General features: G+C 35.6%; 1 protein-coding gene across 10 annotated transcripts in view; it reads left to right on the forward strand.

Annotated features, from left to right (window-relative positions):
• Positions 1–458: 458 nt before the first annotated feature.
• LOC127855509 (rRNA methyltransferase 1, mitochondrial-like) overlaps positions 459–19,000 on the forward strand; it is a 30,844-nt gene continuing 12,302 nt past the window's right edge. The window contains exons 1-7 of one of the 10 annotated variants that reach the window (XM_052391194.1): positions 459–565; positions 1,928–2,106; positions 6,436–6,571; positions 6,693–6,812; positions 12,642–12,706; positions 17,835–17,972; positions 18,736–18,838. In XM_052391194.1, coding sequence (XP_052247154.1) covers positions 2,006–2,106; positions 6,436–6,571; positions 6,693–6,812; positions 12,642–12,706; positions 17,835–17,972; positions 18,736–18,838 — 663 coding nt within the window. In that variant the 5' untranslated portion in view covers positions 459–565; positions 1,928–2,005. Of the gene's footprint in view, positions 566–1,594; positions 2,114–6,435; positions 6,572–6,692; positions 6,885–12,641; positions 12,707–17,834; positions 17,973–18,735; positions 18,839–19,000 lie in introns of those variants that run through there. The other 9 variants (XM_052391177.1, XM_052391217.1, XM_052391228.1 and 6 more) reach the window with 9 other exon arrangements.

Consider the following 19,000-nt stretch of genomic DNA (forward strand, 5'->3'; position numbering starts at 1 on the left):
GACAAGAAACGTTGCATTACCCGTTTTTTAGTTTTAACAGATGGATAGTATCACATCATACTACGCAGTTTAGTATTTAGTACTTTCAAAATAATCTACATTGCGTAAAGACATATTGTCCGTATGGTCCGCAAATCTGGCTGTATAGTCCACAAACCACTGGACCGTATAGTCCGCAAACCTGGGCCGTACAGTACGTAAATCTTGGCCGGCCGTATGGTCTATGGTCCGTGTTTCTGAACGCTTAGGACAGTGGGCTACACCAATCGGGACTCCTCGGACAATTCCGCCATATCGGCGAAATGTGGTGTAGCCCACTGTCCGATGCGTTCAGATTGTGGGCTACACCACACCGTCGCCGTTATGGCGGAATTGTCCGAAGATTCCCGATTGATGGTCCGTATTACGTTTTGACCAATCGTGATACATCGGCTATCTCCGGTCTTACTCGGAAAATGTTGATTCATCGAATAAATCGTCTGCTGATCCAGAGTGGTGAACAAGGCTGCGATTTTATAATAAAACATGCTATTACTTTTTGTAGTCGTGAAATAAGATTGGCATGGTTTGGATTCGATTTCTTATTATTTTATGTCCTGTTGCTTAGATTTGCGATTGAACATGAGATGACAAATAAAAAATAAATAATTAAATGATAAATATCACAATATTCCGCGAGAGCGAGCGTACGTTTTTACTTTAAGTTGAACATACACTTTATAAAGCTTTGCTAGATTGAACTTAAACGGTACGCAGTTGTTTACCACTATCAACAAAGCGGGGGTTTGTTGGCTATAGCCCCCGATATTAAGGAAATATATAGGATAAAAAGGATGATTAGGTGTTGCAACGATAAAGTGCAATCGTCCCTAAAGCTTCAAGTATCCCAAATAAAATAATTTTTCTGGTTTAGAAATGCAAATTATTTTGTTGAAAAACTGTCAACAACGTCCATATGAGTTACCAGTATTATGCGTTATTGTTAAATATGTAAGGAAATGGTGATTCAATTGTTGATTCAAAGGTCAATTTCCTGGGCACCCGTATTACCGGTGACGTAAGCATTCATTTGTAAATAAATAATATTAAATGCAACTTCCGTAAAAAAACTTCATATAATTATCAAATCATTCATTTCTCCTAAAGTTAACACGAAACCTACCATATATGTTAACGAAAACTCATTTTAATCCATCATAGAAGTAGGTCACTGTCAGCCATTTTGGTTTCTACTGTTTACTTCTATTACCGGTGATGACATAGTTTTCACTCAGACAAAACACATTTTCAGAAAATCACAGTTTACTAAACTAAACTTCCGTACTGTTGAATATATACAAGCAATATATCAAAGTTTAAAACATGTTGTGATCAATTTTCAAACAATAAATGACATTTAATATGAATGATATAACAGCATTTAAACATTCATTTCAAGTATTCTGTTCATTTGTTCTGTTTTAATGTTATTATTTCCCTTCAACTCATGGTGTTTACATGGTTTGCTTATTAAGCAGTGGTCCTGTGGTCAGTCTAAGAGTTGAAGTCAGTCAAGCATGTGATTATCATTTGTCCATTTTATGTAATTGTTCAGTCAGGCTTGACCAGTGATTTTCCCACCCATTTCTTTGTCTACATGACAATTGAGAAGTTTCGCTCAGTAATGCAAAGAGGTGTGTGTAAATAACGAAAAAATACATGGGCATTCGTGTTTTAATACCTACTTACCCGATAAAAAGACATTATTTAGAGGATATTTCGTTTTGACAGCTACCGGCAAAAATAGTAAACAGTCTCAGACGGAAGTTGTAAATGAAAATGCGCGTGCTGTGACATACGGTTGTAGCGTATTTACAAACAACAACGGTAATTAGGGTACACCGGTAATAGGAGTACGGAGGATAACATATCAAATAACACATTGAAGTGAAAAGAATAAAAAAGTCTAATAACACATTGAAGTGAAAATAATAAAAAAGTCTAATATAAATAGAGCTAGACAAGCATGTTTATATCAAAAACAACTTTTATGATTGGAAGAAAAAAGTGCACAACCTTGTTTGCATACTCGACCATAAAATCTGGAGCTACTTCAAAGAACATCAAGTATGAAGTAAAGAAAACATATTATATGTATATATTCTCTCAGTCCCACAGAGTGTGAGGAATTAAGCATTGCACTTGTCCGTCTTCTATTACAACATGCTTCCTTACATCCTAGACTGTTTACAGTCCTGCATTATTATTTTATCATTTTTATAGAGATAACTCTCTTACTAACTTCTTGTACTGTACTTATACTATACAGAGTTATGTTTTCTCATCTGCTTAAAATGATAATCCAGCCAGAAGAGAAAAGGAGCTGATATTGTATTGCAATACATCTCAAGAAGTAATTGTGAAATTAGGAAAGAAAAAAAAAATCAGGCTGTTGACAGACTACCTTACATCCCAGAGCTTGTGTTTTCAACCGGTCTTTACCACTGGATGGATTCTGTCATATTCTCTCAGTTTAATGTGCAGATGATGGTAAAGAAAGCACATTTTATGGGGGACATATTGTTTTTGCCCTGTCAGTTGGTCTGTTGGTTTGCTCCAACTTTAACATTTGCCATAACTTTTGCAATATTTAAGATAGCAACTTCATATTTGGCATGCATGTGTATCTCATGGAGCTGCACATTTTGAGTGGTGAAAGATCAAGGTCATCCTTCAAGGTCAAAGGCCAAATATATGGGTCAAAATCGCTCATTTAATGTCACTTTTGCAATATTGAAGCTAGCAACTTGATATTTGACATGCATGTGTATCTCATTGAGCTGCAAATTTGAGTGGTGAAAGGTCAAGGTCATCCTTCAAGGTGAAAGGTCATATATATGGGGACATAGTGTTTCACAAACAAATAGCTTGTTAAACACTGTAAAATATACAGTGGATGTGTAGCCTGTAGTGCTGCAACAATACGCCAAAAAGCGTATTGCAATATATTGTTACTTCAAAAACCCTTATTGCAATATATCGCAATATATTTCTAACTTGTACCAGAAGTATAACTCACCAATTACCCAATAATCCCGTATATTCCAGTTTTAAAGCAAATTCTGGTAAATATTTGCTATAAAAGTGCTCAAGAATAACAAGAAACAAAAACATTCGCCAATTTTCTTAAGTATCAAATACATTTTGGCATTTGTTACTTTTTAACGATGTGATGAAATAACGTCCAATCGGGGCAGGTTTTTTTCACTGAACACGCCTAAATCGCCTGTGATGTTCCCGTTTTTATACAACACAAACTACAGCCGCACTTTCCATGCGACGTTCAACATGTTTGCATAATTTTCGCGCGCTTTTTATTGAGACAAAGGATTAAGCACGTTTTATTTCATGCTAGAATTTTTTATTGTTGCGTTAGCATTAAAATTTGTTAGCATGTTTCTGATATTCGGATTACAAATTTAATAATGCTCAATTCTGAATCGAACGAAACAGTTACAGTTGTGCGTAATTAATTCAATGATAATTTGTTCAAAAGCATCAAATGAATGCTCCCATGTAACAACGCTACTCCATATAATAGAGTTTTTAGAATGCTATTTTTACGTAACAATTTATTTTTACTAAACAACGCTTTGTTTTGTTTACCTTGATATCATTATTTCGGATGGCTTTCTGGACGAAATATGGATGAATTTTTCTAAAATTTTCGTACCGGTATGATGCAAATCGTATTGCAATACAATATGTGGATTGCGTATAGCTATATATACCGATATACCGGTATATTGTTGCTGCACTAGTAGCCTGGTGATACTACATATCGGCCTATTAAGCCTTTGTCTTTGTTTTTTGTAAATCCTTATAACTCAAAGAAAACACATTGGTTTGGGTTTTTTTCCCGATTGGGCAAAGTATAGGTACCAGACAAATTGGGAAAATTCAAAATCCTGACATTGGGAAGTATTCATATTGAGAAATAAGTGCATTTGATTTTTTTTCTTCCAATTACATTAAAATTGATACCTTAATGTTGTTCAGTTGTCAATTTTATATTCACTTAGTTTTATGCCATAGAGCAGCATTGGGAAACTAACTTAATGTTGCATTTTATTTATATATATTTTTTTTTAAATTGGGTGGATTTTTTTTGACAGCAATTGGGAAATTTGGAAATTTGTATTTTTTACTAATGAGAAAGTGCCGTTTTCCAGTACTTTAAAAAGAAAGAAAAAAATGCTGTGTTGTTATTTTATCTTTTTTGTGAAGAAATTAAGTTCCATAATGTTATGATGGGTAATTTTATTTCGATAACGGCTGGGTTCTGCTTGCGGTCAGATACCATTTTGTTTTTAGCTCACTTGAGCACAACGTGCTAATGGTGAGCTTTTGTGATCGCCTTTTGTCCGTCGTCAGTCGTGCGTTGTCCGTTGTGCGACGTCAACATTTGCCTTGTTTACTCTCTAGAGGAAACATTTATTGTCCAATCTTCATGAAATTTTCAAAAGATTGGTTTCAATGATATCTTGGATGAGTTCGAAAATGGTTACGTTTGCTTGAAAAACATGGCTGCCAAGGGGCGGGGCATTTTTCCTTATATGGCTTTATATGGCTATAGTAAAAATCTTGTTAACACTCTAGAGGCCACATTTATTTCCAATCTTAATGAAACTTGGTCAGAAGATTCATCCCAATAATATCTTGGACGAGTTCAAAAATGATGCCGGTTGGTTGAAAAACATGGCCGCCAGGGGGCAGGGCATTTTTCCTTATATGGCTTTAGTAAAACCTTGTTAACACTCTTATTTACATTTATTTTCCAATCTTGATGAAATATGGTCAGAAGATTTGTCTTAATGTTATCTTGGATGAGTTCGAAAATGGTTACGTTTGCTTGAATAACATGGTTGCCAAGGGGCGGGGCATTTTTCCTTATAGGGCTATATAAGGCTATAGTAAAATCTTGTAAACACTCTAGAGGCCACATTTATAGTCCGATCTTCATGAAAGTCAGTCAGAAGATACATCCCAATTATATCTTGGACGAGTTCAAAAATGATGCCGGTTGGTTGAAAAACATGGCCACCACAGGGGCGGGGCTATTTTCCTTATATGGCTATAGTAAAACCTTGTTAACACTCTAGAGTTCACATTTATTTTCCGATCATCATGAAACTTGGTCAGAAGATTTGTCCCAATGATATCTTGGATGAGTTTGAAAATGGTTTTGGTTGCTTTAAAAACATGGCCACCAGGGGCGGGGCATTTTTCCTTATATGGCTATATATGGCTATAGTAAAACCTTGTTAACACTCTAGAGGCCACATTTATTGTCCAATCTTCATGAAATTTGGTCAGAAGATTGGTCTCAATGATATCTTGGATGAGGCCGAAAATAATTATGTTTGCTTGAAAAAAATGGCTTCAAAGGGGCTGGGCATTTTTCCGTATATGGCTATAGTAAAATCTTGTTAACACTCTAGAGGCCACATTTACTGTCCGATCTTCATGAAACTTGGTCAGAAGATTCATCCCCATAATATCTTGGATGAGTTAAAAAATGATGCCGGTTGGTTGAAAATCATGGCTGCCAGGGGGCGGGGCATTTTTCCATATATGGCTATAGTAAAACCTTGTTAACACTCTAGAGGCCACATTTATTTTTCAATCTTCGTGAAACTTGGTCAGAAGATTTGTCCCAATAATATCTTGTTATCTCAGTTGAGCGACTTTGGGCCTTTCAGGCCCTCTTGTTTATGAAGGGTAGTGTATATCGTTGTATTTACGGTTAGCCGCTTTGTAGATTACTTTCATTAAGTTCAGACATGTCATTGGGGTACTAGATAAGAGTGTTTTTGCTTGTTTTACTGTGGGGAAGTTACATGTATGGGGCAGATATATGGCATGTTTCGGATTTCATTGACATGTTGTACCTCACTCAGTACTCAAAGTATATGTTCCTAAAAATTTATTTGTGGGAACATCAGTTTCTTTGACACTTTTCTAGTTTACCATTTAGCTTGATCTTAGAATATAAAATAAAATTAAAAGCACAAGCTTAGCATTAACATTTTAGTCAACATGTATAATGGCAATCACACTGTAACTCGAAAAATATCATAAAAATCGCACTATAACTCAACATAGATCATAACAATCACACTGTTACACAACATAAATCATAACAATCACACTGTTACACATCATAGATCATAACAATCACACTGTTACACAACATGGATCATAACAATCACACTGTACGTCAACATATATCATAACAATTGCACTCTAACTCAACATATAATATATCACAACAATCACACTATAACTCAACATAGATAATAACAATAACACTGTAACAGCTTACACTTCTGGCTATATTGAGATACAAAACAATTAGTTAAAATTTGTGTCTAAACATGTAGTGCATATTTGTAGATACCAGCCAAGATCAAAGAATGGTGGTGCGAATTTGCCGTTGCCTGAAATAAAAGGGGAAACAATATGGGGACTGCATCCTATAAATGCTGCCTTAGTGGCACAGAAACGAGAAATATTTAGCGCATATTACAAGGTATTTAAATTGAGCAGTGAGTATTTGTTTCTATTGATTATTTATTACAATTTCATATTTCTGTATTAAATTTTTAACAATCTCAGGGTATTATTTATTGATACATAAATTGTATTTGAAGACAGGTGAATTGAATGAGCGTCTTAAAGAAGTTCTGGGTTTGTGCAGCAAGTGTGGTGTTCCTATGCAGTGTGTAACAAGTCCAGTACTGGATGAGCTGAGCAGTCACCACCCCCACCAGGTACCCAGAAATACCCATTCTCCATCCTTGTGATGTTTGGAACACTATGATCACACAGAGAGCATGAGTTTTGTAAGTATAAATATAGTAATCATAACTGACACAGAATGGTTTCCAACCACAGCAGAAGACTATCCAAAAACTATGTTAGTAAAAGAACCAATGTGAACACTGCAGCTATGATTTAGGCAAGTGAGCCTCGAGAAAGTTTGATAGGCAGAAGTATTGGGACTCACTTTGGGTCGGCACATTTTGCAGCTATATTTGATCTAACAAAAAATGTAAATTTTGATTGAGTTACGCAAGAGTGGGAACATGTTGCAATGCCCTCAAGACTTAATTCTTATTATATTACATAAAAGAATAAAAAGCGTTGACTCTTTTTAGCTCACCTGAGCGATAGCTCGGGGTGAGCTATTGTGATCACTCAGCGTCTGGCGTCCGTCTGTCTGTCTGTAAACAATTTGTAAACATCTTCTTCTACTAAACCATTGAGCAAATTTCAACTAAATTTCATGTGGAGCATCCCTAGGTCATGGGACAAAAGAATTGTTAAAAAAAATTTGATCACATAACCAAGATGGCCGCCATGACCATATATGGTAAAAACCTTAAAAAATCTTCTTGTCAGAAACCGCTCATCAGATTTTCAAAAAATTTCACAGGGATGACCTTTAGGTGCTCCCCTGAAAAAGTTGTTTAAAGAAATTTGATTCGTCAAAAAACATGGCCGCAGGAGCTCGTTGAACTTTGCATGTTTATTCGTTTTTGCCTATTTTGTGAAAACTTTCAAAAATCTTCCACATTTTTTGTCCGATCCTTTCCAAATTTGCACAGTGTCTTTATATCAATGAGGACACGAACCCTACAAAAAAAATGAGCATTATTGGTCCATGAAGTACAGAATTACCTCCCCTTGAATTGAGAAAATGGTGTTTATGCAATAAAGTCCAAATTTTTCATCCAATTCTTTCCAAACTTGTAAGGATTTAGCATGGTTCAAACAAGGGAAACAACTACGGTTTATGCATGTTCTTTTTATTACAGATTTGCCTCCCTTTAATTCATTCAATATCTCATTTTACAGCAGAGATTCCAAATCTGACCTGTAAATGAGCCCATATTTACTGCCAGTGCTAGGTTACCTTTTCCCATTTGATCATTCTTAAGTATTGGTCTTGTAATGCTGCTACTGCTTCTGCTACTGCTACTGCTGCTACTACTACTACTTCTACTACTACTACTACTACTACTACTACTACTACTACTACTACTACTACTACTACTACTACTTCTACTACTACTACCACCACTACTACTACTACTACTACTACTACTACTACTTCTACTACTACTACTACCTACTACTTCTACTACTACTACTAGTACTACTACTACTACTACCACCACCACCACTACCACCACCCACAACCACCACCACCACCACCACCCCACCACCCAACCACCACTACGCAAGATTCCAATCTGACCTGTAAATGAGCCCCATATTTACTGCCAGTGCTAGGTTACCTTTTCCCATTTGATCATTCTTAAGTAGTGGTCTTGTAATGCTGCTACTGCTTTCTGCTACTGCTACTGCTACTACTACTACTAATACTACTACTACTACTACTACTACTACTACTATCTACTACTATCTACTACTAATACTAACTACTACTACTACTACTACTTCTACTACTACTACTACTACTACTTCTACTACTACTACTTCTACTACTACTACAACAACAACTACTACTACTACTACTACTACTACTACACTACTTCTACTACTACTACTACTACTACTACTACTACTACTACTACTACTAACACACCACCACCCACCACCACCACCACCACCACCACCATTCACAGTGACAAAAAACGTATTCACACAATGGCTGCTACTACAACTTATAGCCCATATAGGGCCACGACTTTTTTTTTTATTGGTTTACAAAAATTATTTTGAAAATGGTCCATCGGGCGGTCGAAAAAAAAAAAAAAAAAAAAAACATTGGAAAAATAAGTTAATACTAATAACATCAGAACAAAGACATCATATCTTTTATAACCTTAACACAGAGACGAAAAATCAAATTATGCAATGAAACACATCTATATCTTCAAATGAAATGAGTCACCTAAAAGCACCTTTTGTAACATCAGGCAATTTTAAACACTCCATTAAATGACATGCGTTCTTCTCCCATTAAAACGAAAAACTGCGCTTCATTTCCGTAATTCGATGCGCACCATTACGCAATGCGATGCCCGTTGCATAAATCTTATATAAGATAAACTACTCATACACAAAGTATGTGTTTGCTCTTATTGGACTTATGACATCGTCCATGAAAAAAAATCGAGGTAGATCGATCCCCGCGTCGTCGCGGTAAAGTTGTTGTTGTCATGAAAACTCGTTGATTTACAAAGCAAAACGTCTTATTTGAACTGACGCGAATTAATACAATCATATTTGTCAACTTGGCTTTTGCTTTATTTTGATAATTTAATCCAAAGTTTAATGTTAGCAAGTGTTTTTACTGGAATTGTAAACAAGGAGCCATGCAGTTAAAGTCTTACGAAAATGTGCAGTCTGTGTGAATTGACAGTTTGACGTCATCAAAGGAAAGCCGCTTGCTGTCTGAAGCAATAAAGCGACAAATTTCGCGCCGACAAAATTGGCTTCCTTTGTCTAGCAATCAACATGCCGAACCAATCGTGCGTTTGTTTCTCAATTGCAATCCTCCAATTTAATTATAATTATAGCACGTGCATAGCTCCGCCTTCGAATCTTTTGCAGAGAACGGAGGCGGAGTTTAACGGATAATAGTGTTTTACGCAAGTTGAGTTCCGATTTGCCGAAATTACTCGGCCCTGAGCATTAAAACGACAAATACATTTATCAATGATTTTCCGAGATATACCGATTTGTTCCGATTTCCAAACTTTCTGTACAGTTCCTATAAACTATGGCGGACGTGTTTACAAAATTCCTAAACACATATATCGTAAATAATGGCAGTGTTTTATTGGATTATTTATACTAATTATCAAATTGCAAGGTAATACTTTTTTAGCTACTATAATATCGGGTTTGTTTAATATAATAAACATGTTAAACAATATAGTTGCGTCACAGACTCGGAAATAAATTTTGATGCGGTCGACATTTTACTGACGCTGATTTTCCTATTGTCTGTAATTAAATAATTTTTGAGAAGTGCCCATAAAATGACTGGTACATACTGTGTCACATTGAAAAATATCCCGATCTCTGTAATATATGTAAACCAATCGTTGATTGTACTTACTTGATTTTATTCGCAACCGTACTCAAACCGGATCGTTTTTTTTTTTCTCGTTTCGCTCGTTTTTCAGTGCGGTCGGGAATAAAATATATATAAAAAAGACGATTTTCCGATTTTATTTTTTTTCCCATTTTCCAAAAATTAGGGTCGGCGGTTTTGTAAACCAAGAAATATAAAAGTCGTGGCCCAGGGGGGCATGCATGTTTTACAAACAGCCCTTGTTTCTATGGGATTTTAACCACAACTGTTCATGTTTATCTCCGACACATATTTTTAGGTCACCTGTCATGAAGTGACACAGTGAGCTTATGTGATCGTGTGATGTCCGGCGTCCGTTGTGCGTGCCTGCGTGTGTCTGTGCGTCCGTCCGTCAACAATTTGTTTGTGTAGACAGTAGAGGTCACAGTTTGCATCCAATCTTGATGAAATTTGGTCAAAATGTTTATCTTGATGAAATCCGGTTTGGGATTGTATTTGGGTCATCTGGGGTCAAAAACAAGGTCACTAGGTCAAATAATAGAACAACCTTCTGTAGACAATAGAGGTCACAGTTTTCATCCAATCTTTATGAAATTTGGTCAGAATGTATATCTTGATGAAATATGGGTTGGGATTTTATTTGGGTCATCTGGGGTCAAAAACTAGGTCACTAGGTCAAATAATAGAAAAACCTTGTGTAGACATTAGAGATCACAGTTTTCATCCAACCTTTATGAAATTTGGTCAGAATTCTTGATGAAATCTGGGTGGGATTGTATTTGGGTCATCTGGGGTAAAAATCTAGGTCAAATAAATAGAAAAACCTTGTGTTGACAATAGAGGTCACAGTTTTCATCCAATATTTATGAACTGTGGTCAGAATGTTTATCTTAATGAAATCTGGATTGGGATTGTATTTGGGTCATCTAGAGTCAGGAACTAGGTCACTAGGTCAAATCATAGAAAAACATTGTGTAGACAATAGAGGTCATAGTTTTCATCTGATCTTAATGAGTCAGGTGAGCGATTCAGGGCCATCATGGCCCTCTTGTTTAATAAACCAATTCCTTTAAACAGGTATATTTTGTTTGTAGTTGGCACTCTTGTTGTAAAATGCATCGTCTATTCTCCATTATTATCCCTGTCAACTTTTTAGGGCTATATCTCAGAAACTAAATACAATTTTGACATGAAACTTAATGTATGTTTAGACATCAATCAGGAGAAGTGCCATGCATAAGAACCAAAACCCTACTCTTTTGTTAACAAGAGTTATTGCCCTTTGTTGTTTTTGTATGAAGTCCATCTGTCACAAAATTATCAGGGCTTTACCTAAGAAACTTTGTAAGATTTCAACATGAAACTTTATGGGTGTATAGATATGTATAAGGAGAAGTGCCATGCAAAATATCTATTATCCTGCACTTCCTAACTTTTAACGTTTTGGTAAATTGACAAAATTGAAAAAATGTGTTTCAGATTTGCACATTTTTGTTGTAGTTATGATATTTGTGAGGAAACAGTAATACTGAACATTTACCATGCTCTAAAATATCCATTATATGCATCTTTTGACGATTTAAAAACCTGAAAAATATAAAGCGTTGCAACACGAAACAAATGAATAATTTGGAGAGTTCTGTTGTTGTCGTAATATTTTGTGAAACTACAAGGATTGTTTATATAAAGTATAAAATACATCACTCACTGTTTGATCATGGATGGCCTTGTGTTCTAGGCGTTAGACTTTTACTCCAAGGGTCAGTGGTCGAGCCAAGTTGAGGGTTACTTTTTTTTTCTTTCTTTAATTTTATTCTTATTTTTTCTGGAGCTTTTTAGACCAATGTTTACATTTATCAATATAAAGCCTCTTTTTGTACTGGAGCTTTTTAGAACCAATAATAACATTTATCAATATAAAGCATTTAATAACAAACTTCAATACATGCCAAAATCTGTGAAAAGGTCCCTTAAAATAAGAGTTTTGCCCTGTGTTGTTTTGGTATGAAGCTCTTCTGTAAAAATTTGTAAAGAGCTATATCTAAGGAACTATATACGATTAAACATGAAACTTGATGGATGTGTAGATATCAATTAGGAGAAGTGCCATGCACAATAACCATAAGCCTACTATTTCTGAAGTAACATATATTGCCCTTTATTGTTTTTTTATTATGGTAATTGTCTGGGCTATATCTCAGATACCAAACAATATTTCAACTTGAAACATCGTGGTTGTCTAGATATCAATGAGGAAAATTACAATGCGTTAAAATAATAACCATAGACTGTGTTATTTTTCAGTTTTATCCCTCTTTATCCAACTGCAGAAATAAATCAACAAACTGTAGTCAGCAGGCTGGTTATTTATTTAACTAATTTGCTTGTTTATTTGTTATTTTGATGATTGTGTGTTTAAAAGACCTTTGTCAATACCATAACAAATTGATAAAATTTATAAAATGTGAGGCAATATTTAGTGATCAATTTATAAAATCTGTTTAATATTAAAATTGTCTGTTCTATTTAGGGCATTTGTTTGGATGTTTCTGAGCTTCCATTGGAGCATGATGATATTCAGAATGCTATTGAAAGGTAATAAATTTAAACGGATATATAAATCTTTACTCAGTAAGCTGATATTTATGAGCAAAGTTATTTTGGATACAATTTTGAGCTGTACTATCAACCAAATATAGCATGGGATATCTCTATTACATGGTTCCTCCCTCAGGTATTCTTTTGAGACTTCACACATGAGTTTGAGATCTTTGTGTTAGGTCACTAGAGCACATACCTGTATTTTAGTATATAACACTGTGTGAGATATTATGCTGAAATTCAACTGCAATTTCAATTTCAACAGATAACCTAGCTATACTCCCATTACCATTGTTAATGGGGGCTATATAGGAGTCACTTTGTCGATCGGTCTGTCCCAAAAATTTCATCCGATCTTCACCAAACTTGGTCAGAAGTTGTATCTAGATGATGTTTAGGTCAAGTTTGAATATGGGTCATGCCAGGTCAAAAACTAGGTCACGGGGTCTCTTAGTGCGTTTGAAACCGAAAGTTTGTCCGGTCCATAACTATGTCATTTATCTTTGGATTTAAAGTGACTTGGTACATTTGTTCACCATCATGGGACGGTGTGTATTGCGAAAGAAGTATGCCGATATCTCCAAGGTCAAGGTCACTCTTGGAGTTGCCCATAAATTAGCTTGTCCGGACCATAACTTTGTCATTTAGTGTTAGACTTTAAAATCATTTGGCTTATTTGTTCACCATCATTGGACGGTGCGTCATGCGAAAGAATTACATTGATATCTCCAAGGTCAAGGTCACAATTTGAGTTCAAAGGTCATTAATGGCCATAAATGAGCTTGTCAGGGCCATAACTATGTTCGTTCAGTGTGAGATTTTAAAATCATTTGGAACATTTGTTCACCATCATTGGACGGTGTATTATGCAAAAGAATAAGGTTGATATCTCCAAGGTCAAGGTCACACTTTGAGTTCAAAGGTCAAAAATGACCATAAATGAGCTTGTCCGGGCCATAACTATGTCATTTATCGTGAGATTTTAAAAATTACTGGGTACATTTGTTCACAATCATTGGACGGTGTGTCATGCGAAAGAAAAGAATTACGTCGATATCTTCAAGGTCAAGGTCACACTTGGAGTTCAAAAGTCAAAAATAGCCATAAATGAGCTTGTCCGGGCCATAACTATGTCATTCATTTTGAGGTTTTAAAATTACTCAGTACATTTGTTATCAATCATTGGACGGTGTGTCATGCGAAAGAATTACGTCGATTTCTCCAAGGTCAAGGTCACACTTGGAGTTCAAAAGTCAAAAATGACCATAAATGAGCTTGTCCGGGCCATAACTATGTCATTTATCGTGAGATTTTAAAATAACTGGGTACATTTGTTCACAATCATTGGACGGTGTGTCATGCGAAAGAAAAGAATTACGTCGATATCTTCAAGGTCAAGGTCACACTTGGAGTTCAAAAGTCAAAAATAGCCATAAATGAGCTTGTCCGGGCCATAACTATGTCATTCATTTTGAGGTTTTAAAATTACTCAGTACATTTGTTATCAATCATTGGACGGTGTGTCATGCGAAAGAATTACGTCGATTTCTCCAAGGTCAAGGTCACACTTGGAGTTCAAAAGTCATTAATGGCCATAAATGAGCTTGTCAGGGCCATAACTATGTTCGTTCATTGTGAGATTTTAAAATCATTTGGAACATTTGTTCACCATTATTGAACGGTGTGTCATGCGAAAGAATGACGTCGATATCTCCAAAGTCAAAGTCACACTTTGAGTTTAAAGGTAAAAAATGGCCATAAATGAGCTTGTTCGGGCCATAACTATGTCATTTATTGTGAGATTTTTAAACCATTTGGCACATTTGTTCACCATAATTGGACAGTGTGTCATGCAAAAGAATTACGTCTATATCTTCAAGGTCAAGGTCACTTTTTGAGTTCAAGGGTCAAAAATGGCCATAAATGATCTTGTCCTGGCCATAACTATGTCATTCATAGTGAGATTTTAAAATAACTCGGTACATTTGTTAACAATCATTGGACGGTGTGTCATGCAAAAGAAATACCTTGATATCTCCAAGGTCAAGGTCACACTTGGAGTTCAAAAGTCAAAAATGGCCATAAATGAGCTTGTCCGGGCCATAACTAATGTACTTGGTACATTTGTTCACAATAATTGGAAGGTGTGTCATGTGAAAGAATTATGTCGATATCTCCAAGGTCAAGGTCACACTTTGAGTTCAAGGGTCAAAAATTGCCATAAATGATCTTGTCCGGGCCATAACTATGTCATTCATTGTAAGATTTTAAATAACTCGGTACATTTGTTAACAATCATTGGATGGTGTGTCATGCAAAAGAAATACCTTGATATCTCCAAGGTCAAGGTCACACTTGGAGTTCAAAAGTCAAAAATGGCCATAAATGAGCTTGTCCGGGCCATAACTATGTCATTCATTTTGAGGTTTTAAAATTACTCAGTACATTTGTTAACAATCATTAGACGGTGTGTCATGCGAAAGAATTATGTCAATATCTTCAAGGTAAAGGTCACACTTGGAGTTCAAAAGTAAAAAATGGCCATAAATGAGCTTGTCCTGGCCATAACTATGTCAATCATTGTGAGATTTTAAAATGACTCTGTACATTAATTTTGTTCTCAGTCATTGGACGGCGTGTCATGCAAAAGAACTTAAGAGTTCAAAGGTCAAAATGGCTATTAATGATAATGGCATAATAATTCTTAAAAATCGCCATAAATTAGCTTCTCTTGTTTTGTGAAGACAGCATGCAAAATATTCTGTGTCAATGCAGCATGTGTGGGTATATGTCATGTCTGTGACAAAGCTCTAGTTCAAATAAAATTGGTAGTCATTATATTGTTTGACTGACAGACAATATACATCATTCTATCAAAGCTAAGAATAGTTGAGCACCCTGTCTTGAAACAGCTTTTTTAGCTCACCTGAGCACAGCGTGCTCATGGTGAGCTTTTGGGATCATCTTTTGTCCCTTGTGCATTGTTCCTTCATGTGTCATCTGTCGTCAACATTTTGCCTTGTTAACACTTTAGAGGCCACATTTATCAGTTGGGGATCTTGCCTGATTGGGAAAGTTGGGGAATCCCCTTTTGACTTGCCCGATCGGGAAGTATTGATTTAAAAATTGACTGATCAGGCAAGAAAACAACAAGTTTTCATATACCTTGGCAAAACATGTCCGGGCATCACACAACTCATCCGTTTCCTGGGCCTAGAACCAGTACTTTCAATTGTGGAAAATCTAAAGAACGCTTCCACAGTGGGGATCGAACCCTTGACCTCCAGTCGCTAGGGGGACACCATGTCTTTTTTAATTACATATTATATTTGGAAAATATAAACAACTATTAACAAACACGCTTTTATAAGTGTTCGTTTTGTGTTAATGATGTATATTAAACAGGGTTAAATTATTATATTCAATTTGTTTACCTTTCAATATCTTGCATTCAACATTTTTATTTCAATGCTATTTCAGTAGACCATACAGCGTGACAAACATAATAAAGCAGACTAGGCATATGAATCTTATTATACTCAGATCCACTAATATATAAATTAAATCATGTTTGTCTCTTTCCATTTTCAATGATTCCTTTCTTAAATGCATTCACTTTGCGAGTAGACTAAACTCCAATTTTCAAAAACTGGTGTCAGTGACACACATTCACTGTGCAGATTTCCAATACATGTTGTGTGTAAATATTTGTTGTTTGTATCTAAAACCATTAATTGACACACGTATTACATTTTTCCCTAATTATCTCCCGCCATAGGCGGAGGGATATTGTTTTGGCGTTGTCCGTTCATCAGTCTGTCAGTCTTTCTGTCCATCCGTTCGGCACTTTTGTGTCCGGAGCCATATATTGGAAGTGCTTTGGCTGATTTCATTGAAACTTAGTACGAGTATATATATGGATAAGAGGATGATGCACGGTAAATGGCATTGTACACCATCGGATAATAACGGAGTAATGGCCCTTTGTATCTTGAAAAAATGCTTTTTTGTCCGTCAGTCTGTCTGTCTTTCTGTCCATCCGTCCGGCACTTTTGTGTCGGGAGCCATATCTTGGAAGTGCTTTGACGGATTTCATTGAAACTTGGTATGAGTATATATATGGATAAGAGGATGATGTACGTTGGCGTTGTCCATCCATCCAGAAAACTTTTGTGTCCAGAAGTATAATGGCGGGGGATATCAATTCAACGAATTTGCTTGTTACCATATGATATCCGTTGTAAATTTGATTGTTATTTGCCATTTTCGCAGTTTATTGTAATTTCTCTTCTGCTTGAAAACAGGCCTGCTCAATTGTGAAACTTCAACATTTCCGGTATCCTTGAATATAGAGATGTAAAATCGTAAATATTCTGCTAAATCCCCGAACAAATACCCCAGTACTTAGGTCATTTGTCGTTCGGAGCAAACTTGTCATGCTCGGTTGGCAGTTGGCACTCATTTAATGACACTATTGCTGCACAACATTATAATTGTATTGGATTTATTGGGAAAATGTGGCAAGTTTTAGGGAAATTTTGGTTACATTTTTGGGAAAAGGGGTTGATTTTTGCAATTGGGAAGCCTCCAAAAAAATTTTGACAAATATTTTGAGCAACAAAAATCACTGCCCTATAACATCCAAACTTTGAAAGATGCTGAGCTGCTTATCTTATGATCTCAAAGCCGGTCAACAATTTGTGGAAAAATGATTCCTTCCATTTGCTTTGCTGATGCTCATTGTTAAATAACTGTCCTTATATTACTTTTATCCAGAATATAGCTTTGTCGCAATGGGTAAAATATGTTTATTTAAAAACAAAATAAACACACACACACAAAACTACCTATAGCTCATATAGTATATATCTGCTGAAACAACAAACCCTTTACAAAACAATGTTAACATAGCTATCTTAACAATAATACGATTCAGGTGAGGGCCACTATGGCCCTCTTGTGAAATCAATGCATGAAGACTTTATGTAGTACTAAATCAATTATACATCAAGTATTAAAGTAATAAGTATAAACAATACTTCATTCTTTTTAAATTATTATTATTATGGGCTAAATAAGGCTTAGCATACATTAAAATCATAGCATGTTGCAATATTTGCAGTTCTCAGTCCCAATGCTTTTATCAACCTTCCGTTTGGGTGCTGCCCTACAGGGTGGTGGATCCAATGAATATGGGTGCAATTCTTAGATCTGCACAGTTCTTTGGTGTCAGCAAAGTTGTCTACATGATGCAGCAAAGGTACATTTTCTATCTATTTGGAAAAATACTTCCAATTATGTGCTATATTTACTTTGCACATATTAAAGAGGAGTTATTTACTTATACATGTATAAACGTATGACATCATATATTTGTCTGTAGCCTTATATTCATGCAACCAATTAACAAATACATTTCAATCACTTGACATTACAGTGACACATACACAAAAAAGACTAATTGTTTATATGTATGGCATATTTTCTTTTTTTCTATTAAGAATTGGAAAATATTTAAATAAATATATAGGAAGTTTGGTTTGCCATCAGTCTGTTGGACTTTATGTACACAAATTTCGATCCCTTTGACCTTGACCTTGAACTTAGGGTCCACTTTAAGGTTTCGAAATCTGCGTTTAGGTTTAGAAAAATGCTCATAACTTCTATGTCGCTTCAGATGTAACCTTCATATTTGGTATGCATGTGTATATGGACAAGGCCTTTTAATACGCACACACATTTTGACCCCTTTGACCTTGACCTTGAGCTTAGGGTCCGCGTTTAGGTTTTGAAATCTGCGTTAAGGTTTTGAAGAATGCTCATAACTTCAATCAAAGTGTGTTTCGGTGGCATATGTCATCCTATGGAGACCGCTTTTGTTTTTAAATGAAACTGAAGGAACTCGAAAAGTACTGATGAGAATTATGATATTACATCTTGGTACATGTATTCTATTAAAACTGAAGTCGTAATGATGCATTACTTTTCATTTCTTAATAATTTTAAGTTCTCTTTCATTTCAGTGCTGCACTGAGTGCTGTAGTCAGCAAGGCTAGTTCTGGTGCCATGGAGATTGTGGACATTCTCGCCTTGAAGACAAACTCTATGCTCAATGACTTGCTGAAGGTATGGCTTACCAACTTAAGTGCACTGCTCAGCTCTTGACTAAGTTCAAAACTTGCTCATTAACTGTGATGACGTAAAACTATGACAAGAGTTTAAGAATCATTATTGAACTGTGATGAGTGCAGCAATAAACTCCACTTAAAAAAAAGCTCAAAACTAAAA

Source organism: Dreissena polymorpha, chromosome 1 (genome assembly GCF_020536995.1).
Source record: "Dreissena polymorpha isolate Duluth1 chromosome 1, UMN_Dpol_1.0, whole genome shotgun sequence".
Taxonomy (NCBI): Eukaryota; Metazoa; Mollusca; class Bivalvia; order Myida; family Dreissenidae; genus Dreissena; species Dreissena polymorpha.